General features: G+C 35.9%; 2 protein-coding genes across 6 annotated transcripts; both read right to left on the bottom strand.

The window, feature by feature from the left end:
• Window positions 1–454: 454 nt before the first annotated feature.
• LOC124643756 lies at window positions 455–3,006 on the bottom strand. Its single transcript, XM_047182826.1, has 3 exons — window positions 2,489–3,006; window positions 2,081–2,317; window positions 455–1,968 (listed from the first exon to the last, which is right to left on the bottom strand). The coding sequence occupies exons 1-3, from the start codon at window positions 2,856–2,858 to the stop codon at window positions 1,781–1,783; spliced, it is 795 nt and encodes a 264-aa protein (XP_047038782.1). The 5' UTR covers window positions 2,859–3,006; the 3' UTR covers window positions 455–1,780.
• Window positions 3,007–3,047: 41 nt separating this feature from the next.
• LOC124643725 (protein tramtrack, alpha isoform) lies at window positions 3,048–27,405 on the bottom strand. Of its 5 annotated transcripts, none has more exons than XM_047182814.1 (3): window positions 16,385–16,536; window positions 13,938–15,019; window positions 3,048–6,812 (listed from the first exon to the last, which is right to left on the bottom strand). In XM_047182814.1, exons 2-3 carry the CDS (start codon window positions 14,788–14,790, stop codon window positions 6,163–6,165), a joined length of 1,503 nt encoding a protein of 500 aa, XP_047038770.1. In that variant the 5' UTR covers window positions 14,791–15,019; window positions 16,385–16,536; the 3' UTR covers window positions 3,048–6,162. The 5 variants fall into 5 exon arrangements, with proteins under 5 accessions (XP_047038770.1, XP_047038762.1, XP_047038754.1 ...); XM_047182806.1 differs by lacking the exons at window positions 3,048–6,812; window positions 16,385–16,536 and adding exons at window positions 7,204–13,052; window positions 27,313–27,405; XM_047182798.1 differs by lacking the exons at window positions 3,048–6,812; window positions 16,385–16,536 and adding exons at window positions 7,204–13,052; window positions 17,126–17,545.
• Window positions 27,406–27,677: the final 272 nt, after the last annotated feature.

Below are 27,677 nucleotides of genomic sequence, written 5' to 3'. Positions count from 1 at the left end.
AATACAAATGTTGTTGTTTAATTTATACTTCCTTATTAAAATCTAGATTAATATTCGTATTTTATTTACAATAATAAAAAAATACATAATGAAAATAAAAAATGGTTTTAGTTATGAAAAAAGTCTATGCAGATGTGAGACTCGAACATAAAACTTCCGAATCGCTAGACGAACGCTTCTACGCCTCGGCTACGAGCCTTCATAGTCTTGTCATTAAATTTTAACTTCATATTCTCATCAGCATAATAGTGAAAAGAAATTGCAAGTGTGTGCGTGCACAACGGGTTATTGAGGTTTGTATCCAATAACCCGTTGTGTACGCACATTAATAAACAGGCGAAGTAATACACGCGTGAACTTTACGCACACTAACATGTATGTTTCTCTTAATACCACCGCGCCGCGCTGGGTGGAGCCACTTGCCTGCCCAGCTAATTATTTTGCAGAGTGTACATAATAAAAACTATCCGCTTCATTTAAAACACGTGACGTAGTAGATAATAAAATTATGATAAAAGTGTAGAATACGGTACTTATCGCTGATCAGTAATTCTACTCCCTTACATTTGCTAGTAACGTAGGCATTTCAGGAGAATCTAACTGTCTATTGTTACTTTCAGTCTCACGTTTCGTTCCTATATTTATAGCCATTATAATAATAAATTCAACATAGACGAATTCAGGACAGAATTAGTTACAGTTAAGTACGTAAAATTTAACCTATAGGTTTGATACGGAAGGTAAAAGTAGATGATAGTTTAATGACAATGGCAATCAAATTATTTTTGTATATTTTACTAGAGAGGAAGAGGAGATCTCTGACGTGTCTCTGCGATTTCAGTGATAATACGGTTCAGTGATTGCATCCGTCCATCACGTCAGCCAATGAATATGGTAGTGCTAAAAGCAGTATCTGAATTCAGCTGTAGTTTTCCGTCTCCGATCATCACAGATTTGAATCGGACGTTAACTATATGCCTAGTGTGAAACCAAACATCCTCAGTCAGAAATAGTTTATAATTAGGTAAGTATTTCACATACGGTTGATATGACTTTCCAATGGAACGAATAGGAACATGTCACATTAATGACGATTTTAGACATGATTTGAATTAAACCTAGATTAACTACAAATATTTCACAAAAATTAATATTCATATTGGATAGACATTGATAGTAATATTAATAGTTAAGATTGTAATATGTAATGTATTTACATGATCTGAAATTTAGTTGGCACATCATTTTTTTTAGCAATTGGCACAGAATACTTTATTTACAACTTTTTGAAACACACGTTTCTATTTAGATAATAGCCTTTATCCTCGCAGGACTCCCTTATTAACTTTTATTGACTGGCACAAAATATGAGCAGGTGTGATTTCTCACTTTGTTAGGCCGATAAGACATCTTTTATTAAGTGTTACTAAGAATGAGGGTCATTTGAATTCAATCAGTCGCTTTGCTGAAACTGTTGCTGAACCCGCAGTGTAGCCAGACGTGAATAGAGCAGCATTAATGAATAAATGGTTAACAGGTAACTAAGGCAAGTCACTTTTACCATAACAGTTTTAACGTGTGCCGCACTAACACCTAATTAATTTTCTCCCTCAGTAGGTAATCTAGCAGTACTGCAGTAGGTACCCAGGCTACTGGATATTGCAGTACTGCATAGCAAAATAAGTCGTATTTTGAGTAATTTTGGACATCCACACGTTTTTTAACAGACGCTGTTTGTCTTAATATTAAAGCTATCCTACAGGAACTTCGAATGTCGTGCTTACGTCAGGGCGTCTGTTTGTCTCAACGTGTGCATGACCGTTGCACGCCGCGAGTAGCTGCGTCGAGCTGGTGCAGTTTGAGTCGGCTGCGCTTCACACTCTCGGCGTACCCGGTCTATGATGTCGGCCACCAGTTTTTCCTCCCGAGAACGTTTTTCTTCCCAGTCTGCTTGGTTCACTATGTGTTCTGAAACCAGCGAAAAACACATCTCTTTGGTCTGCTTGTCAATCCCAAGACTAAAGGTAACATTTAGAAACCCTGGCTCACAGTTGACTTGTCGTAGCAAAGATCACATTACCTTTGGTTCGATACGACTTTTTAGTTTCTGCCTTCGTTGTGTGTTTTACTACAGATGTCTGATAGTTAGGCACGCTTGACTTCGGTAGCACCAATTCTGGATCAGGTTCCTCCTTCGGCTCCTGCGCAACCGGCTGCGAATGGTCTGTCCCAAGAGGTTCCGCTGGCGTGTTAGTTAAAACTGGACTGGCATCTGATAATAGTTCACTGTGTCTACTTGCTATGTGTCCGATATATCCTGAAATTATTTATTCGTTTATTTTATTATTAAAATGATTCCAGGGCACTGAGTGTACCTAATGTGTAATGTCTGTTTAGAAATCGATATGGATTTCAATTGCTTATCTATCTGTTGATTTGCTGACTATAGATTTGAGTTTGACAGTTCGACAGTAAATATGGTTGTTACCTTTTCTGCTTTTAAAATAGACGAAACATTGTTCGCATTGGAATAGTGGGGCGGGGTTGGTCGGCTGTGCAGCGTGTCGCTTGTACTTGTGTCTGTACCAGTGCGTGCGACTCTGCAGGACTTCCCCGCACAACTTGCAGATGACACTCCCGTCAGTCCGCAGCATGTACTCCAACAATTCTTGCCGCCCTTTCGATCCCTCTTTCCCTTCCTCTTTATTCATTTCTTGTTTAGGAGCATGATCGTGCATCTGCTCGGTCAGAAAATGAACTCCAGTATCCTTGGTCAGTGCGTCATCAATATGGCCGCTAGTCGTAGCTGCGTCAACGTAGTTGGATATGATCGGTTCGGGGTTAGATGAATCAGACATTACTTCGAGGGTGATTATAGGGATGCTGCCATTCTCGCCATCATAGTCAAATGTGTAGTGGTACTCTGGAAGTTCTAATTTCAAAATTATTTATTTTTATTAAATTGGGACTAATCAAATATTACAAAAAGGCAGGTAGGTACATATAATGTAGGTATATGTTTGGTGGAGGTAATTAAAGACATTTGATTATTTTTATAGTTTTATTCGTAGTGTAGGTAAATGTTTTCACAATAATTACTCAATATGTGTTGGTAAGATCCTTTCTTTAAAATATAACTACTATATTTTTGTTACAATAAAAATAAACTTTTGTCTCGTTCTCATCAATTTATTGTTAAAGCTTTGATGTTTGCAACGATAATTACATAGTATAGGTAAACTATTAAATTTATCAGTTAGACTGTGGTAGTAATTTTGTTAATAGTAATTGTTAATATAAACTATCGAATATCTAACGTTCTTAAATCACTATAATCATTACAATATTGTAGGAGTAGTCGAAATAAAAAAAAAAAATATTTTAGTATGGCGCATCTTATAAAACAAAGATGTATTTATTACTGACGGCTTGGAAAGTACAGAGATGCATACATAGATTAATAAAATCAATGTTAAAAATGAAATCTACTTTGAACGACTAATTGGTAAGAATCTCTCAAAATGTTGACTTAAAATAATTTGATTGAATGAATATATAAAAGTTATTTACTTAATATGTTAATTAAATTGTTTGAGAAATATAAATGGTGGAGTACTTTAACTGTGAACGATAGTAAACTATTAATACTCGATACCGATAACTGGTCATTTAGTCAGAAGTACGACGGAATCTGATAGCTCTAATGTCCTCCTTCAGTCTAATAAACTCAAGTAATAAGTATGTAATTAGGGAATCGTTAGTTATGGACATCGAGTAAAAATCAATAGAATATAGAAAAAAATCAACACTTGCATATAATCATTGCACTTGACACGAACCTAAATAGAAAACTTCTCTTGCAATATTAGTTAATAATAAACATTTTTTTAAACCTCTAGAAGATTTTTATACATATAACATAGTATACAAGTAGCGTATTATTGCCATTACAAAGTAGGCGTAATAATTACCTTTCTGAAGTGCTTATTAAGGGTAGGTATGACAATACCTAGATATTTGCAGAAAAAAAAATTTACGAAGAGGAATTTAAACGAAATTAAGATAACATAATTATTAGCAAATATTTTACATAATTACCAACTAATGGTTAGATAATGAAGTTTTGTGCATATTACTTTTTTCATAATTTTGTAATAAGGAATAATTAAAATAACAAAAGTTTAAATCGCCGATAATTTTACCAAATGACGGATACTGGATCCCGTAATACTTTATTCACAAAGTAAACTATTTTAGCGATGCTTTAATTTGCAGTACACAGTATAATAAGGCTGCCTTGCAGCACGTGTTTAGAAGTGAGAAAGTAAGAATTACAATAACTCAACAATGAACATGATCGCCAACTTAGTTAGCACTAATATCACAACATAAAATACTACAAAAAAGATAAAAGATAGGCATAACACTTCACCACTTCAAAGAGACAAATAGACGAATCAAATCAAATTCTCCTCTAACTTGAGAAAGCCTATGAACTCGATAGTGAGTAACAGAGCGATTTTTAAGATAGCTAATCGAAACAGAAGTGGTGAAAAATAAAAGGAAATAAAATATAAACAAAAACCTAATCCTTTTCAAAAAAAATATCAACGTATCTCTTGACGTTGAGTTTATTTGTGCGATTGACTGGCGCTGACGTACCTACTTAAATAAAAATCACACTGCAAATTGTTAATACCTTGTCGGCGACTATATATCCTAAATATTTATGTAATACACAGTTAAACTATATACAAGAACGTGATCTAACAAATCTTATTACTTTAAACTTAACGTAGATATCTAAAAATGAAACTAAAATCAAGTTGTGCGCTAAATTTTAAAATACCGAAACTCAATTTTATAACCGATTAATGCTTTAAGTAGAAATAATATTTATAATAAAAAACTAATCTATTTTAGTATCCAATCAGAAAAAAAACATTAATCGATCTCATAAAGGTATCTTCTTAATTTTCCAAAACGTGAACTTAAAAAATACGCGACAAATACATGACCTCCTATTTTTAAAGTCGGTCACTAACGTAGATTAGGCATAAATCACTCCGAAATAGACCTTAACAATATAAATGAACATTAGGCGTTACATTAACATTACCTAACAAATATTATTTCCCTTATCAATGGAAGAACTGCTGATTTTGTTATAGGTCCTAGAATATTATCCAGGACTTCTCCGCTATCCACTAAATATAATCTAAAAGTGAAATAATAAGAGTTGGAAACTTTAGTAATATTAAACATTATACAAAAATGAATTAAAATTGTGCTATGGCACTATTAAGTTAATGTTAACATATTGATATTTCCCCACTACACTTCTCTTGTTAAAATAGATTCAATCAAATACGTACTTAACGTATATAACAGTAGGCTCACTAATATAGGCAGACAAATATTTTTAATATAATCTATTTTATATAAGTCTTTAATAAGAAAGAAAAGGTTTCAATATAATTAAATATATCTATTTTTATTAATGCTTGCGAGTGATACTGATAATTGTCGCAATAATCGTACTATGTGACGGGCTCGTGGACTCAGCCGAGACATGTCGTGCGTGCCTTATCGTCCCGCTCCCTGATTTTCGATCACATACCTGTAATGTTGCAATTTTGCGAACATAGACAACATAAAAATAAGTTTTACTTGTAATACAGTCTTTGGTTGGTGTCTTGCGGTATCTCGAATAACTATGTATAAGTATTTTTAGGCACTTTAGGCGACAACTCATTTAGAATTATATAGTTTAATAATCTGCGTAAATGGAAGGCACGTTTCAGACTTTTGTAGCACCTACAAATGCTTAAATTTCAAAAACAAGTTAAATTCAACACGCAGTAACTGGCCTCAAATATTACATTGTATATTATTGTCTAATATTTGCACAACCATACTTTTAAACAAGATAACATAATGAGCTTTATTTTATGTAACAAACATTCGTTATTAAATGCATAACAGTATTCTTGGAAATATGTAAACGTACAATGTAAAAATGTACATGAAAATTTTACTCCAAAAATAGAACAAATACTATAATCGAAAATTCTATATCTTGACGACCTACAAACTAGCCAAAGGAAAAGTTTTCATGTTTACGTGGAATCAACAATAATCCAGCGGAAACCCGTCACTCACTTAGACTTGCGCAGGGTCAGGCGAGGAGTGGGAAGGCGTGGAGCCGTGGGGAGAGCCCGAGCCCATCGCCTCCACCTTGATGCCGGGGGGAAGCTGGCCTTCCATGCCCGGTATCAGGAAGTAGGCGTTTGGCGGATACACGCAATCTTTTGGCACGTAGCAGTCGTGCGTCGTCTTCATGTGGTTCTTCATTTTGTCGGGCCTAGAAAATTCCTTACAACAAACGGGACACGGGAATACTTTCCTTTGATGACCCTCGTGGTAGAGGAAGGCGTGCCTCTGGAATGAATATTTGTTTTTGAAGGTTTTTTGGATGTTCTCTTTAGCGCACTCCGTGCACTGGTACACCCCTTCGTTGACTGACGCGTATCTGAATAGATTGAGGCCTCTAACAGACATTTCCGTCAACTGCTCGGCGGGGTCATTCGATGCTGAGTTAGCTCTTCTTCTTATTCTTCTTCTGACTGCTGGCCTCTGCATTTGGCTGCTGCCGGTCTGTAACGTATTGTTGTTTATGGAGTCGTTTTGATACTCATTCGAAGTAGAAGCCTGTGTTGCCGGATTCACGCGGATTTTTCCTGATCCATCATTTGATGGGGATGACCGAGCATATTTCATGTCCTTGTTTTCCGAATCAGGGCTTCCACGTCCTGAAAAATAAAGTATTTCTTAATTAGTATGACATTATAATTAATCAATTGTATCGTTTATTATTTCATTACTAAAAGTTTAAAAGGACAACTCCATTGATACATTGTGAACTATAACAAAAGAGACAAATCAAGACATTGCTTCAAAATATAATTTTTAATAATTACTGCATTCTGGTTGTTTGATTTGAAGCTGACATTAAATCAAACTACATGATGCCCTCTGGGATTGTCCTTTATTTACCTGCCTACGGTTCTCAACTTACTGCACAACGTCTATAGGCACAAAAGTGTTTGCAAAAAAAGGATAAATCGGTATATGTATATGCATGGGCTAACAATAAGGTGAATAAATCAAAAGAACGATGAAATTAAGAAAAAAAAACGAACAGAAAATATATTAACTTTATTTGTTCAAATTGAATGACGAAATTTATTACACCATGATTAAAATGAAAAACCACGATTCATGAAATCATTCCGTGGACAAGTTTACAATAATTATATTCAATTTAAAATAGCTGCCATTCGATATACAGAAATAAGCTTGTCAATTTAACATAGCACCAGTCAATAACTTATGACGATCCTATAAATGGTAAGCTTGTCCATGAGATGCATCCAAAATAAAACATTTAAAACTAGAAAAATGTGAAATAATATCAATTTTGGAATATATGTACTAAGTGTATATATATTAACCAAAATTTAAATCATCAGTCCTATAAATTAAAACTCACTAAGCAAATAAATTTCAAAAGATAACAGAGGGTGTGTTCAATAAAATTATCTGATGTTTAATTTAAAACATGAACTTGTAGCAAAGTCAAACTGCTTACACTATTTTAAAGTAACCATAAATTAATAAATTAAAAAATAATAACAAAAAAGAATAGATTTCACTATGACATAATAGGACTCAAGTGTTTGCATTTGGAACTATTTCGGCAAGTTCAGTAGTAGGTACATTATTATAAAAATAACACTTCAGTTAACTTAAGCTCTTAAGATCACATAAGGTGGGTTTATAGTTGAAAAGTAACATTAAACTTATAGCAGTTGTGTATTTCATTCGTTTAACACGAGAAACATAATTCGAAAAAATAGCTGCCAATATATTGTATGAATATGGACATACAGAGAAAAATAAGCCAAAAGATACAATCATGTTTGGATAAAAAAATCAGGAACATGTTATTAGCCTCATTAATCAATATCTGGATAATATTGCATCAGAAATATCTAAGAATATGGTATAAATAAAAAATAAAAAGCAACAATTTGTACTGGACCAACAAATCAATACTTTGTTCATTGCAGAGCATCAATTTGAGCAACATAGAAAGCATTAAACGTAATCTAGCTCTAACCACACCATCTACGAAACGTGAGAGTAGCGTCATAGGACAACGTACCTGTTCAGTCCTCTCTGCGTGACTAAGTAACATCTCTATACAGTGTTCTCATGTCACTCCATCGTCAACAACACTATTTAATTTCTATAATATTATAAATAACTTAACTTTTAATCTACTCTTTACTAATAACCCGTGTTGTTACTTTGCTACTACATATTTAAATATAAAAAATAATAAAATATTGTTGAAATCGTTAGTATTCGTCATCGTTGCTGTATAAATCACGGGTGACAGACAACATAAGTATGAGTATCATGTCACCAAGTTTAGTATGAAATCAAACGGCAAGACAAGACATTCCATGTCAAATAGGTATTACAACGTTTAGCGATATGCTATACGCCAATAGTACAATAGGTACAATAACGTTTAAACAATAAATACAATTTAAATATACAAGTGAAAGATCGTAGACCTTTTCAACTTCACAATTAATAAAATCAAACAGGTGAACACTTAAAATAACAATAGAGAATCAAAACAAAATAATAAGTAAGAAACATTAAAATATTGGCTGTTTTTGCTGTAACTTTTATTATTTTCTTTAAAGTTTCTAAAAATAGTAATTAACACCTTATTGTATACCATTGTATTTTGTTTCATTAACAAATATTCTATGTCGTGTAACTTTCAATTCTAAATTTATCTAAACATACTCTTTGCATTTTCTATTGTCTAAGTGCAAATAACAAAAAAATATGGATTTGCTTAACAATTGGCTAAATTCTATAAATATTATTATAATTGTCGTGTGAGTTTTGATAAGTCGATATATAATTTAAATATATTTAATTTATCTGCAGATTTAATAAAACTCTTTTGAGTAAAAGTTAACAACTTATCGTTCGTGGTTTGTTTGAGGAATTGGTTTATAGGCAACATAAAATGTCCTTATTTTCTACAAATATATAATTATGATTAGGTACTATAAACAAAAACCTATTGGCAGCTGTTATGCCGAAAATCCATACGTACAAGTTGTAGGCACCTAGGTACAGAAGCATCTATCTCGGTATTACCGGTGCTTTACATTGAACAACTTGACCAATCCCTCAAGAAACCCGTATTAAGTACATAATTTATTATAAAGAAAAACTATAGTTGTTTTGTTATCCGGAAGTAATTTATATGAGATTAAAATTATCATCTATTTGAATCCAAGTAAAAATTCTATGTCGTCAATGGTAAAGTATCTTTCAATTTAATATTTGTAAGTAAATCATGTAATTATTACAAAGTAAATATTGCTTTAAGGTTGTATAGTCAAATGTAATAGATAGGTATATTCTTATTATTTTGTTTCAATCAGAAATAATAATATATAACATTTGAATGACATAATTGCGAATGTTTAAGTCCCATAACTTTGTCAACGGATAAATGTAACGACTGACTATAATGTTCTTACATACATGCTTTTAAAACAACAATATCAACAAACAATATATAATATTATGTATATTTTAGGGACAATCCATTTTATGTCACATCACATGTGACATTTTCTTAAGTATAATTTAGCACCAATTATGATATAACATTAACAAATAATAAAATTATTTATTAGTGAGTTGATAATATTATATAATAAATATACGGAATTGAAAAATAAATAATTAATCTTTCCTGAATTTAAGACTTAAAACTGATATAATTATGTAATTATTAAATAGATTTAAAACCAAAATATTACATTTATATGTTATACATAGTAGATAATACAATAAATATGATGTTCATGTAGTATTTAGGTTCACTAAAAATGAACAGGTTAAGCTTAGGCACTGGCTAAATTGACTATCATAATGTAAGTGATTTGTTTCATCGATCAATAATAGCCTCACCATTATTAAGTCTAAATTTCCTTTTTAAGTACCTATCAGTGATCAAGGTAAATTTCGTATAAAGATTTATGAAAGGTAGGTACAATAAATTCGTTTTTATGAATTTTAACAGTCTTAATATTGATTATCAAGACCCGACGCCTCGAAAATTACGAATTTTTATATTCACTTTGTAAATAACATTGACGAGTTGTTCCGATTTCCAAACAAAATGGAAAACATGAGATGATATATTCTTAATTTTAATTACATCGTTTAATTTAACTACTTGGGCCTAAAAGGTTTCTAAACTCCTAAGGAAGCTTCTTAAAGTAGACATTGTAAACTCTGAATAATGAAAATAAATAATACATAACATTTTTGAAATTTCTTAGTAGTCTAGTAGTCGATAAATATTAAACTTATTAATATACAAGTAAAGGCACACTAATAGGCAAGCGTTCCCTGGACCTACGTTAATATAATTGGAGAATTTGGTTTCTGGGTCGACAACATAATATACGTACCTACCTATTGAAGTAGATACCTATCATCCATATAAACTCATTTTATACAATACCTACTTATTTAAAACAATTTTACTTTCTCGTTTTAATTGAAATATGAAAACGTGTCGCTATCTTTACATGGAAGACTACTTTTGCCTCTAAATTTAACTAAGTAAATAATTTATAAGTACCGTTCCTTACTTTATATTTAAGGCATTTTGTTTTCTACTAAAATAGAATTTACAAATCATCTCATGATTCCAGTTACATATAAACTTCATTCAAAGCACCTTGCTAAGATCACTTTAACAACAACGCCTTGTTGTATCATTTCAATATATACAATTTAAACGTCAACCTTTAAAATATATAATATGTTACATTTGTTTAAAGTTGTTTTTGATAGTAACTCAAATGTGAATAAGGTAGATGTGTTTGTGATTGCGGTTATAATATCGCGACTGCGCCCGCTGGCTCCGATACACACAGTTGACAATGGGCGCGGTGCACATTCAACTTAGTCCTGAGCGCGGCTGCATTGAAGGCATGCCCCACAACGGATGCAGTACGCGATCTAATAACCTTTATAACATTAGCTACAGTATTTGTTGTATTGTCTTTGACAAATAGATATTTCATATGCGTAAATAATTTGATCATTTAACAAAGTAATAATAATCCTATTATATTTTTATGTTACGAATTAAAAACTTTTATTAAAATATCTAAATGATTTGGGGCTCTGTTGATTATTCAGGAACTGAACATTAACCATCAAGTGTTGGCATTCTACAGTGTTCGCCTTTGATACTGTGTACCAACTATTCTATAGATTCTATTGTATAATTTAAGCGATTTAAATAAGTAGATATTTGAATAGCATAATAACATTTACAACCAAATATTTCAACATTGATAAACTATTATAAATTATTCTTAACAAACTCTACAAAATAAAATCATAGCCTGTGTTGAGTTTTACTTCGAAGAAGTCAAATCGTCATCTACAACTAAGATCACTATTAAGGCAAGTTAAATGAAAATGCATTTTCCGCTACTACTTACGCAATGGCATTTTGTTATCAAGTCTTTTTATAAAGAGATAGTTTAGCCTCTTGTGATACTCAACAGCGCTGATGCCTAACTCCGACGCAAAACCACCCTCGATTTACAAAAAGACTATGCCATTGCAATAACTCATAAATATATTAACTAAACTTAAACTAACTAATTCAGTTCAATGAGAATTGCATTAATATTCAGCACATAAAAATTACACTACTTTTGAATTTACGATCACCATGAGTAGTTTATTTTGTACCCTGAAAATGTTGTAACTAATAAAATTAAGTAACAAGTTAAGTGCAAAATAACAAGTAAATCATAGAAAATTTTATAAATCTCTTTGAAGTCAGCACTCTGAGAAACAAATGGAACAATATAAATAAAGAGATAAATATATTAACAACAAACGACCGGAGTCGTCTAATATCAACAAACTTATTGACATATGTATGAAACTTAGAGCTCGAACGCTTACTCAATACGCAATCTACGCTTTATTAAACTATTGAAAATCCAAATTTTAAGTTAACGTATAACATGAATAAATTCTACTCTGGCTAATCAGATCTTAATACATCTGCGACAAAGAGTACTACTGAGTGTTGTCGACAATCTAAAACTTGTTAATACATTAAGACTCTTGCTTCGCCATCTGCTCATTAGCATTCGGCTGATTTTTGTGAATGATCTTCAAGTGAGCGATCATGTTATCTTTTCGAGTGAACTCTTTGAAGCAAATGGGACATGGGAAAACTTTTACATCTTTCTTGTGAGAAGTGACGTAGTGCCTACAGAAATTACTTATATGCGTGTAGACTCTCGCGCATATTTTACATCTGAATACATTTTCTCCTTCTTTTATGCAATAATCTCTCACAGACTCGTTGGTCTCCTCGTGATAATTACCGACACTACCCATATTTGCCTTCCTTATAGGCGAAGGGAATATACGATGTTCCCAGTTGGTCTGCGCTAAATCGGATACCTCGTTATTAGCCATGTTGAGGTTATTTTGCTCCAATTCAGCGGCGAAAAGCTGTGTGGCGAGAGCTGGCATCAGAACCGGGTCTGGGGGGAATTTATCGAACGTACTCAGCGCGGGATTTAAACTGGAAAGCCCAGAAAGTTGATTGAACAAGTTTCGAGCTCTAATTTTTGACATTTGGGGTAGCAATTTTTTACTATTCTTTGGCTTTAAGTTACGACCTAGTCTGTTTTTGTCTTCTGTGTCTTTAATAGGGCCTTCCTGTGAATTAGAGTTCTCGCGGCTTCGGTCAGGATTGTATTTATATTCGATTGGTTCATTGTAACCGTCGTTAAGCTCAGCTGCGGGTTCTTGTTTTATAGATCCATTCTCTATGGAAAGTACGGGCCCGTTTGTTGAAAAGTTTTGTTGTATTTCTTCTTTTGGTGGTTTTTCAGGATCTGAAAAGTTGGTTTCAGGTCTCAATTTATACGTATTGAAATAATCATATTTCTATTTATTTCACTCGACAACATCATTGGAAATATTTTAGTGAGACGCAGAATATTCTTCTCCTTTATTCTTAGGACTTACATCTTAAATTAAGCTTATACAAATGACGAACCTACGTTAAGTTTAGGTGAGTGGCAAGCCACCAGAATATTTCCAATTGCTTTATTACCAAGGAAAGCTATTGGGAATAAGCCTTGTTTATGTTCCCTTCTTGTCTTATTCGTAATACATATTTTAATTGAAGTAGTTTAAAGAAAGAAATTATGATCAAACCATTAAGTACCACACCGAGTTTGCCCCTGGCCATTCCTCTAATAGCTCTCCCCAAAAGCAGAAAAGCAAGCAATAGTTAAATTGTCGATTTATAGAAGAAAAATAAGCATCTGTTACTCGTATACGTCAAAAAATTTCATAGATAATCACTTACCCCTTTTCAATAAACTTTAAATATTATTAAATATAAAGTAGGCATTCGTTATACACTTCACTTTTCACTTATCGTATCCTATCATCAAAGCTTATATCCCATTAGCTTTTCCCTTTTTATTTAAAATTTTACTGTTGTAAACAATGTTAGATGTTTGGAAAGGAAGATTAATACAGGTATTTACAAATAGTAAGCGAATATAAACAACAATCTTATCAATTTATAAAATGATGGCGCGACTTTATAATTTGTACAAAACAAATCAAATTCTATACATCAATGAAAACAGTTTTAAGGCATTTGGAGACTCAACAACATTCAATTGAAATTAATATTCTATTAACAAGTGAATAATTTCTACCGATATAGCTGAAATATAAAAAGGATTAATTGCTGAGGCACATACCTGCAGACTCGGAATCTTTGCCAGTCATCGGAGCTTCAGTCGATTGAGCGTCATCGCCCTCGTCGATGAGCAGGGCCTCGCCTGCCTCCTCACCCCCCGACGTCGCGCCGTCCTCAGCGTTGAAGCTATCCATGGACATCTTAACTTCCAACATTTCTGGCGAGCCTCTTATCAATTGGTCACCAGGTCTGTTCGACGATCCGTGAGAGGCTGGCTCAGGAACGAATTCTCCAGGAGGACTGGCCGCTGTATTCAGTGCGTCACTTGAACTTCCACTCAGTTTTCTCGGTCGGCCTCGTTTTCTTTTTGGTTGCATCAATGCGTTACCCAATAAGGGCATTAATAAATTGGGGGGCGCCCCTCCGCTAGGCATCCCGGATGCCGGTCGTTTTTGATGCATGTATGGGTGTATTCTGTGAAGCTGCGGGGGAGGCGTGTGCGCATTACTCTGCTGTTGTATTAACGAGTTAGTTAAGGCTGGAATATCACACTTTTCCTCATTTACTTCTGTCAGACCTTTTATTCTTAAGCTTTCGGCTACTTTTAAGAAAGCTGTTAAACGTTCCTGGTCCACACTTACTTCCCCTCTGTACATGAAGTCAAGTAAACTCTTCATGTCCGAATACGGAACATCTTTCAATATAACAATGGGATGCTTTTCTTGGTGGTTAACAAAGAGAGCTTGAAAGTAAGGACTGCAAGCTGATAGGACCATCTTGTGTGCTTTCAGCAACTGTCCATCAACAGCAAGAGTGACGTCTGTGAACGTCTCCGCATGAAGTAGTTGGTCAAACACAGACAACATGTTAGATTGGTGGTTATTCCACCGCAAACAAAACCTTTGCGTAGCCATATTTGTTTTTTGTATATTCTCTTCTTTGGAAGATATGATTTTTGCCAGTCCAGGCTTAAAATCTATTTTACCAACAACTATTCAATCATGTATACATAAGTATTCTCTCTTGTTCCATGAACAATACAACAAAACGTCAACAATAGATAATGTTTACTTTTTAAAAGCCATTTTCAATTTGTATGTTTCATAGTGTTTAGTGCTGCTTGTGTGCCGGGCGCAGGGGGACCTGTAACAGTATAACAATCACTTTTATAATAACATAGCGACACGATCTTACGTTATGTTACTGCAGTAACATTATTGAGATGCTATTAATGGGTTCTGATTAGAACAGAAAGTCGAGCAGCGTTTTGATTTCTATGCTCTCGTGTCCTAGAAATAATTAGGCACACTGCTTATGTGATTACTGATTACAGAATTTATGCACGTTTGTGCATGCATCTGTCACGCTATTATCTTCTTACTCCATTCACGCAACATCTAAGTAGGGACCGAAAATAACCTAAATAAATGCATAGTTTTTAATGACTGGTAACACTGAGTTGTTCATAATTAGTAGATACGTGTTATTTTGTATGACGGGTCTATGTAATAATTTTTAATTCAAATAAATATTATGACATTGTGTAAGTTAGATAGGTACCTATCCATAAAATATCTAGCTCAATGCACATATTGTCAGTTGATAGGTGTAGGTAGGACTGTAATACCTAGGTACATGCCGGTTCTAGCCGGTGAGCGAACATAGAAATTTAAATATAAAGTATTTTTATTTACAAAAAACAGCGAATAAATCTAACACAATAGTTTTATTGTTAAAGTGTAGGGAGAAATAGATTTATATTTATTTAATTACCTAGGTACCTGTTTGTACCTATTTCAAAAGAGTATTTAAATAGACCTTTCATACGTGTCATTTTGTAGTTTTAAAGCGTGTATGAAGAATATTTGAATCTCTCAAACTGTTTGTAAATAACTGGCATCCTACTTTTAATGAATAAATAAAATCCCAGTTTATTGCAAAGAAAATCATAACAAATTGTTAACATAGGACTGTGTGGCACGCTAGAAAAGTACTTCTGGTTGTGAATGAGACCAGTAGCTACACAATTCAATCAAGGTTAAAAAAATCGAGGGCGTCTATAGTCTAGCGGCGTGGGGAGCCTGTGCATCGCGGCGACACGAGCGCACTGCAGTAGGAAATTGTATTGTAAGCTACCACTGCACCCATACCAAACACCAAATATTCGCCGAGTCGGAAACTAATCATGTTTTTACAAAGATTGACATCTATTTGCTTTAAAAAATACAATAACGTTCACTCCAATCAGAATCTAATTGGAACGGTCTCGAATTTATTTTAAATCTACAAAAACACGAACATTTGCTCCACATCCACAGGTGCTGACCACAAACGTTATCGCGGTATAAACGGGCGCTCGAATTATTACTACGCACCCAGTCGAGCGCGTTACATTACGTCATCACAATGGCATTATTACCTCCGATATCCACATTAATTCAACCGATACGTCGAGATAAGCACCGTTTGAGAATAATTATATCACTGCACTAACATAAGGGAACGTACCACACGTATCTGCACACAATCAACTCGACCCTTTTATGGGAATGAGGATCAGCCCTTCCGCCATAGTCCGAGTCCGCGTTTACGTCGCACCCCGCTCACCCGACGACTGACGGCCGCAGCCCGCAACCCCGCGCGACGAACACCGACTCGCTCCGCGACTCGAATATCTCTCACAAAAAATACGCCGTCATCATCGAAATGGCGGCAGCGGATATATTCAGCGCAGGGTGCACGCTAAAATATTGATTTATTGAAATTTATTGATTTCCTCTCTCGCGTGGAACATCATCCCCGTCAGGATGCTACACTTTTTTAACCGTTTTCCGTACTAACTCCTAGTTAAATAGGTATTTCCTTACGATTATATCTTAGCCTGTGCAGTATCAATGCTGTGGACGAAAATAGGGGAGATGCCGGTACCCCGACAAGTCAGGGCAGTAAATGACAAGAGTTATTATTACTATCACGAAGGTGTAGGTGATTGGTTTAATGATAAAATTAACATAAAAATAATGTGTGCAAAGATTATGTTTTGTCTGCTGAGTGGGGAATATACTCTATCCAAGCATCCTACTCCAGGACACTTTATTATGATACAGCTACAGATTAAAATCAGTAGACCTAATATCATATTTAATTAAGCTAGTTTTCGAAAACAAAGGTTATTTTTACACTTCCTACATATAGAAAACTACATTTCAATCAAAATGGTTATAAAATGAATGATCTTTATCAACCCACCTTTGCGTAGATACATTCAAGGGATGAGTTTTCCACGTGAAAAACATCAATCCATTCGTGTTGTCGCCATGTCAGCAGTGTTTTCTGTCTCTGTCCCGCGCGGGTGGGGTTGGATGGACGCCCTCTACGCGGCGAGCGCCGCCGATGATGGCCGAGTGCCGCCACTTTTCGCAACCGAAGCAACCCGAGTCCGCACGGAAAATAGATCGCAGGGCGCACTTGTATTTTTTTAAGTTTCAAATTCACTTGAACATACACTAATGTTTTTAAATTTATTTACGATAGGTCCAAAATTATTTGTGTCAGTATTAATTAATTTACCACTGTATTAATTTTTTTGTAGTTTTAACAATAACAGGAAGAATTTCAGGACATGAAAAAAAAAACCGCGCGCGATGTTACTCGGAAGTATTTTTAATAAAAATGGCCTGCCGCCTCGGCGGGAGGAGTGGCAATGGGCAATGAGGTCGGTACCCTCTCTCTGGCACCCGCGCGCGCCCCTCCCTGCCGCTACACTCCGGCACAGGGTTAGAAAGTTTCAAAAGTGAATCGTGGAAAACACGAACACTGATTCCTGAGTGCAATATAACACAAGCCAGCTAAGGACCACAGGAACAAAAGAAACTTACATGAACATCTAGATCATTTATTATGCTAGCATAAAAGATCCTTAGATAAAATAATGTTAGCCTATATCCCTAATAATTATAAATGATCTTTAACTATAATTAATGAGATAAAATATGGGAGTAAGGGTTCAATAAAAGAAAGATAAATTTAACTGGTGTCCTGTTTCCTATTTTTATTATTTATCGTTATCTCTAACACCACCCCCCTGATGTGGACGGATTGAACACTTCACACTTATGTCCTACGTATCAAATTACCTCATATCCTATTACTGTGATAAGAATTTGACCTGAATCAGGATATCTACTATATATTTTACTCCACAGTGCGACGGCGTAGTCCCACCATCGCATCCACGTAGCGGAACATTTTGATTCTATAATTTTTGGCGCGAACCCAGAAACTTTAGTATAAAAATACGAACGCAAGTGGTTTCCTGTACACCCTTACCATCGGATATTTATGTTTAATCTAAATGCCTGACATCTGGAAAATTAAATTTAAACGACTAAGAATATAGGTACTAAACAGTTATTTTTATTCTTAATTTAACATTTATTTACAACTAAAACCCATTCTCGTAAAATAAAAATACTTAGACAAATGTAATGGGCCTAACTAGATTTTAATTAAGTTTTAAAAATGAATGAATGGACAATTTTTTTTTAAGTGTATTTCGATGCTTGTATTTTAATATCATGTTTGTTTTCAATTCCGCTTATAGCCACTTATTAGGTACATGAAGGTATTATCGTTTGCGAAAGGTTTGATCCAGGGATACATAACTATAATAGGCCAATATGAATGTAAGATCAACTACAATTTAATAAATAAATCATAACCGAGCCCGTAAAGGTACAGTTATAATTGTCATTTTCAGTTTTGATGAACAAAATATTTACCAAATCTTATGTATGTTTACATTGAATTAACAACGAGCGACGTATGGGACAGGCATCGATCACATCGCGGCGTCAGAATAACATTTAGAATCGCACATGAATATTGTTAGTGAATTAGCGCACCTGCCGCTGTAAACTTGGTCGTATCGATTGGACAGAGCGAGAGCTATAATTCAGCAGTGACCTGACCTAGGTCATCGTGCCCGTGTTAGCTGAAGTCCTTACAGCCAGCTGACCCAGTTTCCAGACGGCGCGGCTGATGCTTAAAAGCTTGCCAACACACTTTCCCTCTAATAACAAACACGCCCTGGAATATCTAAAGGTGGCACGTTTTGCCAGTCAAGCGCTCTAAGGGAGTCACAAAAATTCATTATGTTTTCATACTGCTGAACAAAAAGGAATAGAACCTTATACAAATATCTAAGTATGTTTGATTTATGATATTAATACTGAAATTACATACCTACCGGCATTGCATAATACGGCTTGCCTTTCAGATTTTTATAACTGTAGCGTGGTTAATGGCGATTTAAACGAGCTGAGTTTGAAATAATATCGGGTTATTTTTAGAAGTAATGATGCCATTTTCGGAACCATTAATCTTTTAATAGTCATTTAGAGCTAATAAATACAGAAAGCGGGGCATGAAGGAGTACATACGTAAAGTACCAAAGTGAATTGTGGTGCCCTTTTATATAATTTTCTCCCTTAATTTCGATGTGAGATTCCTGAATCTTCTACATTAAATAATTTTAACAAACCTTAATATTTCCTGCCTATCTAAAAGAAGTCAAAAGATAATTCAACCGCCCTTGAATGCAGGGGCGGTGTTCTAAGAATCCACGTTAATTAATATTTTAAGCTGTTGTCAACTTGTTCAATAGCTGTTTTCCTGCTATATGGATCATCCTCCGAGCCTTTTTCCCAATCATGTTGGGGTCGGCTTCCAGTCTATCCGGATTCAGCTGAGTACCAGTGCTTTACAAGAAGCGACTGCCTATCTGACCTCCTCAACCCAGTTACCCGGTCAACCCGATACCCCTTGGTTAGACTGGTGTCAGACTTACTGGCTTCTGACTACCCGTAACGACTGCCAAGGATGTTCAATGACAGCCGGGACCTACAGTTTAACGTGCCATCCGAAACACAGCCAATGGTGTCTAAGATATACTTAGAAAGTACATACAGACTTAGAAAAGTTGCATTGGTACTTGCCTGACCTGGGATCGAACCCGCGCCCTCATACTTGAGAGATTGGTCCTTTACCCACTAGGCCACCACGACTTTTTTGCCTGCTATATGGATGTCTGAACTAAACCACGGACAGGCAGACAGATGAATATGATATCTCAGTAAAGTAATATGTACAATTAAATGATTATATGATCATAGCTTTCTTACAGATCGCACTTTTTTAAGTAAAGTGTGACCGTTCAACAAAAGCACCACTGCCATAACATGTTCTATATTTCAATGTAATTGTCGTATTTTCTTAAGTTTGGTTCCTCGAGTGGCCAATGAATAGGCAGATTTTGCAGTAACGGCCCGCGAAGAACGGTAGACGTTAACTGTTAAAACTTCGAGAGTGGTAAAAGCTGCGAACAAAAAGAAATCCTTCAGCTTTCTAACAAATACGACGTGTGTGTACATCGTGGGGAGACTCATCGAATATGGGATGGCGTATCGTCTTTCATGGCCTATTCAAATGCATGCGAGCAGACATGACAATCTACTTTAAATGATTAAACAAGTAAGTAGTTAGGTACTTAGATAATAATCATAAGTAAATTAGTCTTTGACTTCCTTATTACAGACTGCAGTTTAAGCAAATCTAGAAATCCTTTCGTTCGCTTTGAACGCTTTTGCGTTCTTTCCTAGTATAAGAAGTAATCTGAAGTGCATTTTCGGTTTCCTAATCATGTATCAGTAAGTAGGTGTAGGTAGAAGGGCCCGTCCTGCTAGAATCGGTGCGTCTAACGGTCGGGTTTCGGTTCAATGACTCGATTCGGACGCTCAATTTTCGCCGTGTACTGTTAGATATCTCACGGCTACATCACTGCAGCTACCAGATCAATTCCTCCCGAGGCGGTAAAGTGGATGTTGCGTGATGTCCACCTACCTGAATTAATAAGCAATTTAATTTGAGAAATAGGATAGAAGGCGTATTAAAAATATTGCTGATACTTTGTTTTTCTTTTTTGAGGCATTTCACACGAAGCTTTTACGAATTTTTATTTTCTGCTTCCGCTTATTTTTTGGAATCAAGAATCATCTTTGTCTCGATATTGCCGTCTTCTAATATTCACCGATGATAATTTCGATGACATAAAGACTCATTTGGAATTGGGATTATTTTAATAGTAAGCTAAAATATGATTTTTCAACTGCAAAAGAGTTTTTTCGATGAGGCTTATGAGACAAAAGAAAATTATGCTTAAGTATGATTTTATTCTATAACCTTACCATTCGTAGATATACTATAACCATAACCCTTACAAATAAAATCAGCGAATTCCTGGCATATGTGTCAACGATACGAAACAAGGGGAGCGGCTGATTCCTCCGGCCACCTCCCATTTCCGAGAAGGGCTAGTGGGTGAGACTACAGCCATCTTTGCTGACCTTCTTATTGCTAATACCGCACTTTTCAAATATGAATATTACGCACTGCTTATATCGAGGAATCAATGCAAAGATTACAAATAATCAACATCAATTCTTCTGGCTCCTGTAACACAGGTGTTGTACCTAGCTCAGGAGTCAGGGCCTCATTAATTTGTAAAACATATTTATGCCAATAAAGAAATTTATTATTTATTATTAATTAAAATGATGATTTTACCATCATTCATTACGCAGCTTGAGGATACCTAATTACGAAAGCGGAACAATCGACAATCGTTACTATAATAGCCATATTCATGTATAAACGATTTCCAGTTTTAATGACTATTTAATTTACTTACTAGAAAACATTACAGTTATACTTGCATTAGTAAGCATAATTTGCTCAATTGTCAAAATTTGTTTAGGTACCAGACACCTTTACTACAATTCGGCAAATAATGGAGGCACCTATATATATTACTCAATTTTATCGATAGTAAATATCGTGAATTCCGATATTATCACGATAAGTCATGTCTTCTCACAGTTTATCAGGCCGCAGTCGCACAATCAGGGACACCTGTCGATGCGCTGTGACTCTGGGCACAATCTATTATTCTGTTCTAAGTACATTCGATTGGACATTTTACGCTTTTACCTTACCTACGTACAACGAGTGCGAGCAAGACATTAGGTGGAATGATCTATTCGAATGAGTCGGAATAGACAGGCTGTGCAAAGCATCAACAGCAGCCGTTACCGTTGTCCCGTTACTACGCGGCTCATCACTAATTCCATCTCACGAAAGCTCAAGTTTTGGCGGTGAATCAATTAACCCTAAATGATATCCGGTACACGCAGCCGTCCACATTTCTTTGGTACTTTTTCAAATGGGAGGTTATTTTTGGACCTTCACAGGAAAAATCCCTAGGCATCGAATTCAAATTGTGTATCGAAGTTGGTACTCTCATTACGGTTAGAATCCCGTGGATTAGCACATACTGCTCTATCGCTTAACGCGTTTAATTATTCCATATTTTTCCTCAAAGTCCTATTAATTAATTAGCTTATAGGAAACCTCTCACAGGATACTGATTCCTCAACGGAAAAAATCTGTATTCCGGGAGGTATAGAGATGTAATAAATGCAAAAGCTAAATGTACGAGTGTGACAGGTAGAATGATGTTTGGAGGATAATCGGGCGCTTGAAGCCTGGGCGCGCGGTGAGCTTGTCGCAGTGGTGTGAACGTGGAGGCGCGCGCGCCCGAGTGTTTGAGATTGCGTAAGCGCACGGGGCCGATTTCTAGCGCGGCTCCCACGCGGCAAGGTCAGCGCTTCGGAGGATTGCTCCCACTTGCTGCCGCCATCAATGTAAAAATATTACCGAGCCAACATTTCAATGCTCATTATTAGGCACAGTCCCTTGTATAAAAAATTGTTCCTTGGCTTACAAGCACGGGCTTGCTGGCGCTTGGCTTGCAATCTACAAAATTCTATTGCTGCTTTAACTTAACATTTTTTATTAGCTACTGGAACAATTAACGTGGTCATGATTCATTAATGATAGAATATTGCTGAATATCATGTTGCATAATGCAGTGAGTGATAGTTTTACCTAATAGGTATTAGCGTCTGAGATCAGTTCCTAGCTGTAGGGATTGGATAAGAGCAGTATAAATACAACTTAGCTACAACTTTATAACATAAGTACAAAGATGTAGCATACTTTTACACAACAGGAACACAGATAGTTCATTACAGACGTTTGGAAACTGTTAGTTCCTATATGTTAAATGTGAGAGAGTTACTAGCCATTACTCTTCACAGTGTTTCATGATGTAGTAAAACTAGACAACGGCATTCATTTCTCTAAGATTTTATATGACTTTCGCGTACATATGAATTTTCTTAGTCTTTAAAAGCTCTGTAATCGTATGAAACCTTAATTTCTCTTGTAAATATCCGCGCATAGCTATAGGCGAGCGCGCAATTTGATTTTAGTATGTAACAGTTTTATCGTTATTTTACGATTCGGCGTTTCGATCAAAGGGCTAAATCTTAGCTGCACGAAGCTAGTGATGTTCAAATGATACAGGCTTTCGTAGATGTAGTGGTGTACGTACCTACGTACCTTAGCTAAGTACCTACATGTAAATAGAGATAATATCCGCCACCACCATCACGAAGTGAGACCTTGAGAGGCGACGACGCCTACCTACCTCATTTATTACGAGTCTACTCTACCCAACCCATGTAGCGCAAAATTTGCGCATCGCTTGCTCAGACCCGTTTACGAAAGAAGTAAACCTCTTTTTTTGGGTTCCAAACCAAAATCTAGCAGAAAACCCAAATGGTTTCACTTCATCCAACTACGTGTCTTTCACACCGAATTAATACAGGTATCTCAAGAATAGATAAGGGATTGTTGTGCGTCAATGTATTGGCAATGAACAATAATGTATATCACGGACGAGTTTTGGTAGTACATGGATTGAAGTACGCAGTGAAGTTATGGAACACAAGGAGTCATTTTTGCTTATGTGCAAGAATTCAGTTGTTAATTTCTTGAAACTTTTGAACCACATCGATTGATTTTGATGACATAAGGTTAAAAAACAGAAAGTAGAAACTAAATACATATTTGAAAATAAAGAAAATGTATTGAGTAATACAGAGCATGCTACAACGTAGCAGGGTCAGGTGGCATCCCTAGTTAATGGTTAGATTATTTTTACTACAGAACAATGTAAAATTGATGTTATCTTAATACGTAATTACTTTTATTTTGATTGTTCTGAGCTTACATTATAATAAATTCTCATTTAATGTTAAATGCAAAGCTAACGTCAGCGAATTGAACCGGGACTACGTAGCGGTATAAAATGCGTTCACCAAGCCTCAGGCGGTAAAAGAAATATTATAAAACACGAGGAAGACAAAGCTAGTGATAACAAGTAATTTTCGCACCTTCTACTTTTAATTATCTTTTAAATTAGAATTCTTGGAAAGCGAACGTAGCAACGTAGCCACAGTCCGTAAGAACTGTTGAAAAGTTCTATCGATGATACTTTATCATACGAACCTTTTAAAATAAGTTCAACTATTTAGCTCATTCTGGCGATAAGATAGTTTTTTTTCCTTCAATAGGATTTGTATAAGAAAATCAGAATGGTGAGAATGACCACAATTTAGGTACTCGCAATGAACACCGACATAAAGGAGGGACAACCGAGAGACGATATGAACGTTCGTACTGCACTGGATACAGATGACAAACCTAAATACACATATTATGTACATAATATAAGGTGAGCCAGTCAGAAACCAGATTTCCATCTAAGAAATATTCTATTGACAAAATGTGACATTTTGTACCTAGCCTAGACAAGAGTAGAACTTTTTGATAGGCGCCGCGTGCGACATAGTGCAGCGTGCGCGCACGTGAGAATGAGCGGACTGAACGGTGTAGCAATAGTAATCATACATAAGTCAGAAAGAGACAAACAATGTGAAATCAGGGTGGTTCCACGTTGGGTCAACGACCTACACGCGACACGCGTATCGGTGATTTTTATAATTTGGATTTTGGGACAAAATTTTCGTTTCCAAAAGAGAAAGAGATCAACTCCTAAGTTCATAAATCTTCAAAAAAACACGAAACCTGTACGATGCAAAAATTAACATGAACACTTTTTGAAACCGAGAACATTTTCTGAAGTTCAGTCGATATCGACGTAATATCCACTTATTTATAATTGAAAGTAATCAATTTGCATGTTGTTTTGCGAATACTTAAATTGATTAACCGCTAGCTGTTTCAATTGATGAAGTTAGGTTACATGATAAGGTGTATTTACATAAACTTTTGTAACTTTGACTTCAATCAGCAGGAAATTGTTTAGTTGAGCCGAGTTCTAATAAATCGCAATACGTTATCTAGCTAGTGAACTTAATGTGTAGTGCAGGTGTATGTGGAGCGATTTCTGTCGCATGTCTGTGATCGATACTATTTTTCTCTTACTTTGATAGCTTTTTCTTACACTGCGTGTTTCTAATAGTAACACGAATGCTGGTCTGATCTTAATGAGCGCACAAGCTCCTGGGGTGTACAAAACATTCTGATTCTAAGTCATATATTTAATTTCTTTCTCCCTTATTTATTTTAAGAGGAGTTTTTATCTTGCTTTAATTAAGCTCAATAAGGATACTAATCTTATTCGTTTTAAAGTAAATAGATGTACTTATGTATCGTTTAAAAGCTATAGGGCCTTACTACAAAAACTTTAAACCCTGTTTTACACTTGTCTAATAGAATTTTGGCTGCAAAATGAACCATATGTCAACGTCATAATTTGACATTTTTTTAGACAAGGCATAAACTGACGTTAAAAAGTTTTTGTGGTAAGACGGTTTGTATCACACCAGTTATTCAAATAACTGTATAGTCGTAAAAAAGCGAAGCACAAGAGAAGCTTAGTTCTTATTTAAATAAGTTGCATAACAACGATTCTGTCACCGTACGACGTCGCACCGACATACAGATCGGTTCGTTGCCATTGTATGATAATCGTGACCTTCACTTTATGGGCGTGTATATTATCACCCCCAATATTCATAGAAATGTATATTTGACTATCGCGTATTTCTTTTTTTTTCTTTCTTTCCTTTCTTTGCTTGGGCTTCAGACTTCCGATCTTCCATAATTTCGAAGATTAGTTTTTACCTTCGAAAGGCATTCCAATACCTACTTGTGTAGGTGGACACTAGACTATGTGGATTTGCTAGAAAGGCATATGTGCACCCAAGATTTCATCCAAATCCTATAAGCTGTGCTACGAATCGAATTTATACATAGGCTACTACAACTTCTAAAGAAAACAGAATTTCTCGTAGTCATTCGTAGCCAGTGTAATTTAAACGTATTTCTATTAAATTAAAGTTCGGCCATTCAGAGAATGCGTTCCTGACACGTCGCGATTGAACTGACGACGTAATAACATTCATTGATTATTGATATAATAATGTTGTTTTAATGCTCCTCAATTGTTAAAACGGTAAACAACCAGCAAAAATATTTTTATCGTAACTGCAACGCCATTGCAAAGTTACGTCGTCAGTTCAATCGCGACGTGTCAGGAACGCATTCTCTGAATGGCCGAACTATAGTAAATCTCTATCTGATTCATGTTATTCAAATTCAACACAGGAAATACTGGATGTTGAAAGAAGTGTTAAATGTCCCTCCAAGAAGGGTAGTGACCGTAAGGAAAGTAGCGCTGCGCGGAGGCAGGCGAGCGTTGCGCAAGCCTTCTCCACGTGTAAACAGTCGGGCTCGAGTGCTCCACGCCGTGTAAGCCGCCCGTGATATATCCCCAACTACTTTGTGGTCTGGCCACTTTTGTAGCGTTTTAAGTTTAAGACATGTGTAATATTTTGGGTTGATTTGGTATACGACCAAATCTTTCACATTTCAGTTGGAAAAGTAACTAGGGCTTGTACTTTTTAAATTTATACATATTCAATTTAGCTACCTACTTGCCTACACTTCCTAATACATACCTACAATGTTTTAACCCTTGATTTTCCTAATGGTACCTGAATCATGTTGATCATGTTATTACCGTCATTAGTGGACGAGATGAACTTCTTGAACGTTAAGTAATACGAAATGAGAAAATAAAATGCCTAAATTTCCGTGTCATATTGTATCGCATGAGTTGCGTGAATTCCACCTTTCTCTGATGTCCGCTCACGGCCCCGATGCAGCGACGGCCGCCTGCGGCCGCGGTTTTGGGAGTTACCTTGCGCAAACGCGTCCCACACGTGTGCATCCGAAAGGCGCACTCATCATTCTTTGCACCGTTAGTTTTTCCTACTTCTCAGCAGGTATATTATAGCGATGCGCATATCGTAAAAGTAGGAATGTTTAATTAGAGAAAGGGCTTCACGGTAGGTACTCGGACTGTTCGAGATGATTCGAAGGGAGCAAAGGCCGGAGATGAAAGGTTCGATGCGATGGAATAGAAGATTACATACTTTAGAACTAACCTTATTAAATCTCTATAGGTTTGGATAGGGGTGACGTTAGATGATCTACGAAAATTCACCCGGAGAGTTGCCCTCGCGACGACGGCGTCACGTCGTTGCAGGCGAATCGGCGGCTGCGCGGGCGGTGATCGAGAGGCCCCAGCGGGTGCGCACCGCCCGCCGCGCCCTCTGCGCCTTGAGCCGCGCGCCCCGCACCCCCGCCCCGCCGCGTCGCCTCCCTCACACACCACACCGCAGGAAAATTTTATTACTAGGCACCGCTGATGGCACCGCCAACTCACAACGTGACGTGGACATTACCAATGCCATATCGAAAATTGCATATTATTGTCATTGTAATAAGTAAAAATGCTAGGACTACTATT

Source organism: Helicoverpa zea, chromosome 2 (genome assembly GCF_022581195.2).
Source record: "Helicoverpa zea isolate HzStark_Cry1AcR chromosome 2, ilHelZeax1.1, whole genome shotgun sequence".
Taxonomy (NCBI): Eukaryota; Metazoa; Arthropoda; class Insecta; order Lepidoptera; family Noctuidae; genus Helicoverpa; species Helicoverpa zea.
The sequence above is the reverse complement of the archived record's forward strand: the minus strand, read 5'-3'. Positions and strand labels throughout refer to the sequence as shown.